This window comes from Lolium rigidum, chromosome 3 (assembly GCF_022539505.1).
Source record: "Lolium rigidum isolate FL_2022 chromosome 3, APGP_CSIRO_Lrig_0.1, whole genome shotgun sequence".
NCBI lineage: Eukaryota > Viridiplantae > Streptophyta > Magnoliopsida > Poales > Poaceae > Lolium > Lolium rigidum.
The window spans coordinates 5189969-5200680 of NC_061510.1; the positions used below are offsets into that span (position 1 = coordinate 5189969).

Sequence of the window (10712 nt, forward strand, 5' to 3'; positions counted from 1 at the left end):
ATTTCAATATTGTTGGGCCAAATTCCTAGCTTGTTGGACCATGGCCCACAGGCTGCATGTGAGACCCAATAGTTTTCAAACCAAAAATTGGCCGGATGCGCAATTTTTTTTTAGCGATAGAGAGGATGAGGGTAACACGGCCATATATGAAGTGAGTAAGGACGGAGAACATGGAGTTTGAGTAAATGGCAGGCTAGATAGACAAAAAGATGATCGATTTTTTTCCAAGAGTTAGAAAGCCTCCATTGTTGGACCAGATTAAAAAATGACGGTCAAGAAGAAGTGGGAGCTCGATGAGGGCAAGTTGGTCGATAGCGTCGCTAAACATATCAGCCTCAGCCAAACAGAAGGATTAATTATTTTTGTCATTCGGCAAGCGCTTGAGGTAGAAATCGCCAAGAACCGGTCAATTTCGGTCGTAGGCCGCTTCATGACGCTCAGCACCGCATAACAGGGCGACGTTAGCAAACGCCATGTCCACGTCCAAGCTGCTCAACCACCCTGAGAGCAAGATTAATAATACAACCGGCTACCGGCTATAAAGTTATGCCATACTACGTATCACCTAGAGCCTTCACATGTATAAATTGACTAGCTTTTAAATGGGCTCTATGTACGGAAAACCAAAACTGATCTCGGGTGCATATGCACCCTATATGTATAAAATATATTTCAAAAATCAAAAAAATTTAGGGAAAAAAATTAGCATGTAGAGAGATATGTTCTATGTGTGCGCGTAAAGTTTCACATGAAACTGACAATTTTTGTTTCCTGTGTAAAAAAGACAAACAATAATTCGAGAAATAGACTATTTTAGCACAAAAAAATTGTGTTTTTTGCACAGGGCACAAAACATATCGGTTTTTGCTGAAACAACTTTATGAACACGTAACATGTCAAGGTATACACAAAAAAAAATTATTTGTATTTTTTAAACATTTTTAAATATGTTTAACATGCATTTCAAATAAAGGGTGCATATGCACCTGGGTGCAGAAACACCATGTCCATCTATGTAATACTATTTAAGTAGCTCTAATAATTAATGGTTGCATGTGCATGCAAGAGTGGAGAGGATGGAAGAGTCAAAACGCTACAAGCCAGCTGCAGTGTCTCGTTTTCTGTGTGCAGGCGTGCAGCCCCGCTGTATGTGAAGTGCCCGCTCTCTTCTCTCTCATATTTTCTCTCTCTTTCACCTACGATTTTGCTAATATAAAATATCTTGTAGCCAACTGAGTAGGATCTATTATACTTGCTCTGAGGCGTCTTTGGGTGAAGCTGAAGCTGCACTCATTACTTTGACGCTACTGATTTTGTGGGGATTGTTTCGTTTTGTTTTGTTGGTGGAGTCACGACTAAGTGCCCCTCGCCAACTTTATCTTCTTCTCACCAGTTACTTATTAATTGACTCCAAATCTTAATTCCTCCAACCTACACATGATGTCCCACCATGCTATCTATATGTGTCTTCAACACCAGATCAGACCAGACAGACTTAGGAAACAGACTCAGCTTCTTTCTGCTGTTTGCTCCCTCTTACTTTTGTTTCATATATATATAAGCAAAAAAACAAGGTATCTCTTCATCTGACATGCTCACAAATTACATGGCACGGCCCAGTCCTGTCTGTCGTGTCTCGCTCACAAATTAAGACACAGGTTACAGTCTTACTGCCGTCTCATTTCGAAAAAAAAAAGTCTTACAGACGTCTTAGAATGATGCAGGGATGCTAACTACTCTAGTGATGCCTGAGACCTTGTGTGCTTGTAGACACTACAAAGTACAGAAGCATCTGCAGTTGCTTCCTTCCTATTCAACTCTCCAACTATGCCTTGTGCACGTGCAGGCAATAAAAATGATCAGGAGCTATTTTCCCGTGTATATGCATATCAGCCATGTAGAATGTTTTCCTTTCTTCTCCAGACAGGCAAGGTCCAATACTCAATACAACCAACAACAGCTTACCTGCTAGTTACTCTTCATTCCTCAGCTTCATTCGGTCTAAGAAGCTCTTGCCCTCGAGTTTCGCGGAGAAGAAAAGCTTCATGAAGTCCTCATGGTCCACCGTTTTATAGGCCTCGTCTTCGTGCACCACAATCTCCTTCAGAGGGCCTATCATGGCATGGATGTGTGGAGAGTGGAATGCCGCGACTGACAGCCTCTCTTCCTTTGGGTTGACGACGGCACGGTGCTCGATGCTCCTGTATCTTCCATTCGTGAAGATCTGTCCTCACCAAAGCAAAACATCGCAATCTACCATATCACAACAGGCACTATAATATCTGTTCAGGATTGAGTTGGTGTTCAACTGTCCAGCCTTACCTCCAAGATATCTCCGACGTTTACGACAAAAGCGCCCTGGAGGGGCTTGACAGGAAACCAACTGCCATTCCTCTTAATCTGCAGGCCTTGAACATGATTTACTTGGAGGACGAGAGTCAGAAGATCAGAATCAGAGTGTGGAGAGAAGCCGACAACTTTGTCCGCCTGAGCACACGGGGGATAGTAGTTCATCCTGACTGACTGTATTCCACCGACACATGTGTCAGCAATCACTTCTGGTTCCAACCCCAAATTTTGCGCCATGGTAGCCAAAAGGGTATCTGTTATATCCTTCACAGCGGCAGAATACTTGTCCAGTGTTGATCTGAATGAAACTCACAGTCAGAAACTTGGATGGGTAAGAACTCATTGTTCCATTTACAAGGGCAAGACATAAAACCAAAGATTTGCAGTTGATACTTAAGACTATAAATTATGCCTTTTTGGCTGTTCTATACCTAATTTTGCCTTCCTAACTCCTAAGTACGGCCCAAGAAAGGAGACACCAAAAAAGTACTGGAAACATATTTCATTGTAATTAAGCTGAGGAATAAAAGAGGCAAGTAACAGGTAATGAAGAGTCGCAATCATACTTGAAGTTAGCAGGTTGGTCCGGCCAGAACCTCAAGTTCCTGTCCTCCGGTGGCTGTGTGTACAGGTACATCATGTCAGCCCAGTCAAGCTTCTGATCCTCCGAGACGACGAATAACTGGCCATAACCTTCCAACTGCCCTCGTTCCTGGGTAAACTTTTTCTTAACCTCTGCAGGAAACTGAAAGAATTGCTGAATGTTGGCCTTCATCCCCTCAACCACATCGTCTGGAACACTGTGGTTAATTAGCTACAAACACCAATTACTTTCCATCAGGACGAGTGCTCAACTTCTTATGATCGCAGTTAGCAGGACAAGAAATTGCATTCACTACAAAGTGTTCGTCCAATTATAAGTAGAAATTGAACTGAAAGTATCTCTGATAGGATTGCATCTTAGTTGGTTGGATTGACGAAACATAGACATAGCAACACAGGTACCAATGTATAAAAGATAGCAGAGACAAAGTATGAATGGCAAAACTTGGAGATGTAAGGCAACAAACCTGGAAGAAGCCCCAGTCTTGGCAGATCCTGTGGAGGCGTGCAGACTCCTCGCTGTGGTCCAGCAGCAGCCTCTGGTAATCAATGATGGGGATCTGATCCTCGCCGGCGATGGCGACCACATCCGCCGCTGCCTCTGGCCGGAGATACCTTGACGGCACGTCGGCTCCGCCGGTGGCTGCCACCATGGCCTGGACACTAGGGACGGGGAGAGATTCCATCTCTTGCCTGCCGCTCTTGAGATACTACTGTACTAATTCCTCCGATAGTTCAGTCTTCTTCTGTAAGTATACCTCATGCCCATTGGCATATGTAGACGATGGTAACATGGCATCCACTAATTTAATACTCAGAAATCCAGTCCAGTAGCAGCCATAAAAAATACTGGCAACCTGCTTGTTTTTCTTTTCTTCTGTTCTTTCTGAGAATCAACATCCATTCCTCTCTAAGAGGACATCACACCGGATTAAAAAATTAAATAATGTGGTACAGCTAGCTCATGCCCTCATCACACACTATGCGGGAGAATCAAACACAAATAGGAATTCACAGTGGATAGGGTAGAAGAAATATACCAAATGTGATTAAGGCTTGCAAAATACATGGCCCGGAAAAAGTACAGAAACTGCAAGGGTATGTTTGACAAGTCCAGTTCCTGTGCTCTAACAAAGACGGCTAATCAGAAACTAATTCCAAAGCATGAGGGGTCAGGGCCTTAAGGGCATGGGTCGGGTGGCCTCTGCATGAGACGCGAATCGTTCAGTCCCTCCACCGGTTACCGCAGGAGAGGTTGCAGCAGACGAAGAACAGAGTCATCCCCTCCTCCCCTCTTGCTGTAGCCTGCACATTATAAAGATAACAAGAAGTTAAAGAACAGTCATCAGCTATCGATCGGATTGTGCAAATGAAGGACGCCTGTAACTCAAAACATTCATGTTTCATGGTTGGATGTTGGTGCACAATAAAAACAGAGATATAATGAACAGCCTTCGTTATGCAAGAAATACGTATTAAGTTGCATTCAGTCTAAAGAGTACAAAAACCTTAATATGTTCCAAAGGTCAACAGGTTATCAATAGTGCACAAAAGGTATCCTTACTATTGCATAAACATATCATCTTAAGGCAGAAACCAAAGAGATATACAGTTTGGACTGCAGAAAATGAGGGCAACACTAGGAATATAGAATTACGACATACAGTCCAAACATGCAAAATTTTGTATGTAACCACAACATTAGCAAGGTTCGGATTTGACAATGTGCACTGCCATGTCAGATATATCAAGCCAAACAAGGAATAAATTGGCTGCATACAGATATAACACAGATTACAGCACAAATCAGAGATATATACAGTTTGGAGTGCAGACAGGCAAAGCCTCCTTCAGCATAAGGTCAAGACTAGCAAATTTAGGTACACGACAGCAACATTAACAAGGCCAGAAAACTTCATAATATGCACTGCCATGTCATGAACCATGATATCTCAAGCTACATAAACAATAAATAGGCTGCTGGCATGAACCTGGAAGAAAACGGCCTCGCCGTGACCGCAGGCAGCGCAGCGGACGTCCTTGTTCCGGGGCAGAGTGGGGTCAGCGGCAACATCCTGGAGAACCTGTGTACGCTCCGCGGCGGCGTGGTGCACCTCGTTGCGGTAGACGCAGTTGTTGTCGGCGACCTCCTGAACCAAGGAAACAACCAAGACAGAATTGATGAGTTGTTTTTCCATTTTATTATCACACATTTTAGGTGGAATTTTTTAGAGCAGAAATAAAGGTTGTGGTTGGTTATGGGTACATTGCACCAGCCAGAGTAGAAACAAACAGTAGATTATCATCATTTCATAAATAAAAAGATAAATAGACAAATGTGGCACATTATTATGTGTCTCCATTTTTACTCCAATTGAAGCCATGAACAGGGGTCGCGCAGCCGGCATTTGGAGGACATCACAAGTGCGTGCTTCGATTGGGCCGCAATTTTGGGTTCAAAGCGATTCGGAAGCCACGACGGACGGGGATTACCGAAAACCCTAGGATTTGGGGGCGATTAAAAACCCTGGAACAAACAAATCGCGGCGGCATTGCGTGTGGGGATGGGGATTGGGACGGGTTGGCGCGCGTTACCTGGTGTTCGCAGTTGCGGCACGCGTAGAGGAGCACGCGCCGGTCCTTCCCCTCCTTGGGGTACAGGATGTTGTTGCTGCCATCGATTTTTATTTCAGTTAATCAACTCCGGCCACCGGCCATTAGCAGGAGGAGAATGGGGAGGAAGCGGCGGGAGGGGAGGAAGGAGGGGCACGTGCTACCGTACCACTCGCGGCAGAACTTCATGGCGCTCATGGCGGCGGCGGCGGACGACGGCGGGAGAGTCGATTTCCGTTGCCTGTTGCCTGTTGCTGCGGTGTGGTGCGATCGAGTCCTGTGGCGTGGTGGGGTTCGGGGTTGGGTTTATATATACGGACCCAACGGAACTGGTGTTGGTCGGTTCAGGTCCTTCTTGTTTTACTCTGCTCCGGTTTCGCCCTTCACTCTCTCTCTCTCTGTTTTTTTGAGAAATTTTTTTGCTCAATTTTACTACCTCCGTTTCAAGGAATAAGGCGCCCTCATTTTACGTGCTTTTTGTTTGACCAAGAATAACTTCAAATAGATAAAGGTTGTTTGCATGAAGTTAGTATCATTGAAAAGTGTGTTTCAATACGAATCCAACGATACTAATTACATATAATATAATCAAGATTTTGTTGCTCAATTTTTATGGTCAAAGTTCGTCTTAAAATACGCGTGCCCCTTATTCCTTGAAACGGAGGTAGTATCTCTTACTACTCCCTCCGGTCTTATTTAATTGACTCGGATTTAGTGCAAATTTATACTAAACCTGAGTCAATTAAATAAGACCGGAGGGAGTACTTCCTTTCCAAGTATAAACTTGTTTTGAAAGTTAACGGAGGTAATATTATATATGGTACACAATTCATCATAATTTCCTAATTACTATAGTATTGGCATCCAAAATTTTACCTTTTTAATTTGAAAAAAAATCTTTGTGTCGTTATCCATACACTAACTTATAACCACCCCAGAAATTTGATCCTTCTGGTATTTTGCTAAAAATTGATAGTTTTGCCCCTTGTCTTGTTCCATTTTGACTAAAATTTGTAGGCTTGTGGTAGTTGTTATGCATGTTTTTGGTGGCTTTGTTACAAATTCTCAATAATTGGAAATTTTGTTACGCCAACACCAATTTTCATAACTTTGAGAAATTTAATATTTTCACATTTTGTTGTTTGTTTCATGCAGTCGCATTTCTTTGGCATGTCATCTGCCCCGCGTACGGGGTTGAACAAGTACATGCCATCTTTTTTGTACTTGAACCAATGAAAGGCTTCTTTGTCCTACGAGGAGTGCTCTACCGCAAATTTTGCCACCCCTTCGTGAAAAAACACGATGGAAATGTGCGAAAACAATAGCTCGACTCGTCACTAGATGGTTCAGAATTACCAATCAAACCTTCACAAGCTTACCCTCAAAGCCACCTCTTCTACACCCTTCCATTTGGTGATCTTGAGCCTTCTAGTCAATGTAACATGTTATGTAGTTGCTCTAAGTGCACTAGCAGGTGTTAAGTATTTGAGCTAGAGCACATGTTTGCTTAGTTTTTACAAATTATACTATAAAAATGGAACATCTACCAATATATTACATGGAAATAAAGATATAGCTCCTATTTTGGAAGAAAAAATGCAATTGGGTGAACTCATAAAACCATTCTCTTTGCCGGCCTCCAAATGTGGCTCTTCCTGAGATGAATCTTTGTATCCAACTCAATGGGATTTTGCATTTCAAATTTTCAATTCACGCCAAAGGTGGTAGTATTTTCATTATCTACCGCCTCATCATGAACAAGCATCACTTGCATCATTTCTGCCAAAACAATCTAAGGCATGTACTACAATGCTATGTGTTTAGTGAGGTTTTAACAGTAAAACGGTTTTAGTTCCAATTTATACAGAATCGCTCAAAAAATCCATTTGTGTTTGATAAACACCACTCTAGAAATGCATCGTGCATTGACCTCCTCCCTTGACCTCCTCCCGCGAAAAAAAAGAGAGGCGGCCGCTAGGGTGGAAACCCTAGCAGCCTGATACGTCTCCGACGTATCGATAATTTCTTATGTTCCATGCCACATTATTGATGATATCTACATGTTTTATACACATTATATGTCGTATTTATGCATTTTCCGGCACTAACCTATTAACGAGATGCCGAAGAGCCGATTCTCGTTTTCTCGCTGTTTTTGGTTTCGTAAATCCTAGTAAAAGAAATATTCTCGAATTGGACGAAATCAACGCCCGGGGTCCTATTTTTGCACGAAGCTTCCGGAAGACCGAGGGGAAAGGAAGTGGGGCCACGAGGCGCCGCCACAGGCAGGGCGGCGCGGCCCGGGTCTAGGCCGCGCGGCCTCGGCGTGTGGGGCCCTCGTGTGGCCCCCGCGTTGCCCTTCCGCCTACTTAAAGCCTTCGTCGCGAAACCCCCGATGCCGAGAGCCACGATACGGAAAACCTATGCGAGACGCCGCCGCCGCCAATCCCATCTCGGGGGATTCGGAGATCACCTCCGGCACCCCGCCGAAGAGGGGATTCATCTCCCGGAGGACTCTTCACCGCCATGGTCGCCTCCGGAGTGATGAGTGAGTAGTTCACCCCCGGACTATGGGTCCATAGCGATAGCTAGATGGTTATCTTCTCCTCATGTGCTTCATTGTCGGATCTTGTGAGCTGCCTAACATGATCAAGATCATCTATCTGTAATTCTATATGTTGTGTTTGTCGGGATCCAATGGATAGAGAATACTATGTTATGTTGATTATCAATCTATTACCTATGTGTTGTTATGATCTTGCATGCTCCCCGTTATTAGTAGAGGCTCTGGCCAAGTTTTTACTCTTAACTCCAAGAGGGAGTATTTATGCTCGATAGTGGGTTCATGCCTCCATTAAATGCGGGACGATGACGGAAAGTTCTAAGGTTGTGGATGTGCTGTTGCCACTAGGGATAAAACATTGATGCTATGTCCGAGGATGTAGTTATTGATTACATTACGCACCATACTTAATGCAATTATTTGTTGTTTTGCAACTTAATACTGGAAGGGGTTCGGATGATAACCTGAAGGTGGACTTTTTAGGCATAGATGCATGCTGGATAGCGGTCTATGTACTTTGTCATAATGCCCAATTAAATCTCACAATACTCATCATGTCATGTATGCGCATTGTTATGCCCTCTCTATTTGTCAATAGCCCGACTGTAATTTGTTCACCCAACATGCTATCTTATGGGAGAGACACCTCTAGTGAACTGTGGACCCCGGTCCATTCTTTTATACTGAAATACAAATCTGCTTGCAATACTTGTTCTACTTGTTTTCTTGCAAACAATCATCATCCACACTATACATCTAATCCTTTGTTACAGCAAGCCGGTGAGATTGACAACCTCACTGTTTCGTTGGGGCAAAGTACTTTGGTTGTGTTGTGCAGGTTCCACGTTGGCGCCGGAATCTCTGTTGTTGCGCCGCACTACATCCCGCCGCCATCAACCTTCAACGTGCTTCTTGGCTCCTCCTGGTTCGATAAACCTTGGTTTCTTTCTGAGGGAAAACTTGCTGCTGTGCGCATCATACCTTCCTCTTGGGGTTCCCAACGAACGTGTGAGTTACACGCCATCACAGCCGTCATCTGCCTTGTCCTCGCCATCTACTACCAGGAATCGGTGGGTCCCCACCTCTTCTGCTTGCCACTCCGCTACCTGAGGAGGTGGGGATCTCGAACCTGCGCTCGACGCTGTAGAAGGGTTCCTAAAGTTAGAGTTTGGTCAATCGGCATCGTCGTTATGGTGGCTATTGTGGTGACCCGACATACCACTGCATGGTGTAGTATGCAAGTCTGATATAACACCAATGAAACACCGTTCCACTAGTTTTATATCGCTCAGAGTGGTACAACAGAAACATATGCGGGTCCAAGGCATGTCTATAGAATTACAACACTGACTCGTTACATAAGATCATCATAGCCTCCTACTTTACAATGAGGTAAAATTGCAAATAAACTCCGAAGATCGACTCGTAGTCTAATCCTAACACGAACTCTGTTTGAAGAGTATTTAACTAGCTACAGAGGCTATGAATAGATTCTAGCTAAATAGGAGCTAGGTTTAGGAAGCTAGTTCCCTTCTACTACTTAATCTAGGTTTTCTCCATGGTGGTTGTGGTGTTGACTCTTTCGGCAGGTTCCTGTTCCCTTGAAGTATTTGTAGACTCCTCGGTCTTCAAGTTGCACGGTAGATCCTCCTTCGATGCCTCCATATCTAAGCAGGGGATTTAAGAGTGGGATGAGTACGAGCGTACTCAACAAGTTCATTATAGGAAAGAGGTGTTTAATGCACTAGCTACAGCATTAGACCAGAAAGTCTAATACCAATGCAGGTTTTCATAATCATTTCTTCAAGAAGTTTCTTTTATTCGAAGAGCTATGTCCGTCGACCTTCACCGGTTTACTAGAACTTCATGGAGCTCCTTTCCGCAGCGTTCGCAGCTCCATATCCCGGAACGGGAGTGACAGGTCACGGTTCTTTACACTCTGCAGAGGTGTGTTGCTTTACCCATAAGAGATCTTAACCTTGGTGCCAACCGGGGGCGACCCGTCCACACTTCCTTTGGTGTGAGGCCCGGTATAAGGTCTAGCCAATCATGTTCCTCCGCTACCTCGAACACCCACCCTTTGTTGCATGCCCCGACCCTGGGTCCTCGCCGGTCCCATTATTCCCACTCACGGGTGGACCCCGACCACGACAACAGCTTTGGGACTCGTTAACCAAACTCCTTCGCCGTAGCCGCAACCCATCATAGACCGCAATACCGTGGGGACTTAAGGCCTCCCCAGCCAACCGCTTGCACTTCGAGCGACAAGTGTCTACGGACTATGCCGTGGGGACTTAAGGCTTCCCCAGCCAACCGCTTGCCCTGACAGATACAAGTGTCTACGGTAAAGCGCTTCCGTTGATGAACGAGAGGTGGAAACACTTTTGACTACTCCGTCCCACTCCGGATCTTATGGTTAACACGGGTATTACGGCACAAGAATCATCGGCGACATTTGTTGTTTAATCCTAGATGGATATAAACCCGTGCAATGGAACCTCCACCATATCAACACAATCCATGGTTCCATTGCCCACCACATAGTCATATTCATAGTTATGAAAGTAGTGGTTTTGATTTTTAT

At 44.4% G+C, this 10712-nt stretch overlaps 2 protein-coding genes across 2 annotated transcripts; both read right to left on the reverse strand.

Moving 5' to 3' along the window:
• Positions 1–1558: 1558 nt before the first annotated feature.
• LOC124694208 (2-oxoglutarate-dependent dioxygenase 11-like) lies at positions 1559–3641 on the reverse strand. Its single transcript, XM_047227223.1, has 4 exons — positions 3420–3641; positions 2916–3163; positions 2323–2647; positions 1559–2224 (listed from the first exon to the last, which is right to left on the reverse strand). Exons 1-4 carry the CDS (start codon positions 3636–3638, stop codon positions 1973–1975), a joined length of 1044 nt encoding a protein of 347 aa, XP_047083179.1. The 5' UTR covers positions 3639–3641; the 3' UTR covers positions 1559–1972.
• Positions 3642–4176: 535 nt separating this feature from the next.
• On the reverse strand, positions 4177–5763 carry LOC124694209 (DNA-directed RNA polymerases II, IV and V subunit 9B-like). Its single transcript, XM_047227224.1, has 4 exons — positions 5735–5763; positions 5548–5623; positions 4944–5102; positions 4177–4257 (listed from the first exon to the last, which is right to left on the reverse strand). The coding sequence occupies exons 1-4, from the start codon at positions 5761–5763 to the stop codon at positions 4177–4179; spliced, it is 345 nt and encodes a 114-aa protein (XP_047083180.1).
• Positions 5764–10712: the final 4949 nt, after the last annotated feature.

Bases quoted from the DNA above. Each gene is read 5' to 3' on its own strand.
- LOC124694208 (XM_047227223.1), bottom strand. From the start codon at position 3,638: ATGGAATCTCTCCCCGTCCCTAGTGTCCAGGCCATGGTGGCAGCCACC. The intron at 3,164-3,419 runs GTTTGTTGCCTT...TGGTGTTTGTAG, and splicing joins AAGACTGGGGCTTCTTCCAG to CTAATTAACCACAGTGTTCC. The intron at 2,648-2,915 runs GTATGATTGCGA...AGTTTCATTCAG, and splicing joins GACCAACCTGCTAACTTCAA to ATCAACACTGGACAAGTATT.
- LOC124694209 (XM_047227224.1), bottom strand. From the start codon at position 5,763: ATGAGCGCCATGAAGTTCTGCCGCGAGTG. The intron at 5,103-5,547 runs GTAACGCGCGCC...TCCTTGGTTCAG, and splicing joins GCCGCAACTGCGAACACCAG to GAGGTCGCCGACAACAACTG. The intron at 4,258-4,943 runs GTTCATGCCAGC...TATAATGTGCAG, and splicing joins GCGAGGCCGTTTTCTTCCAG to GCTACAGCAAGAGGGGAGGA.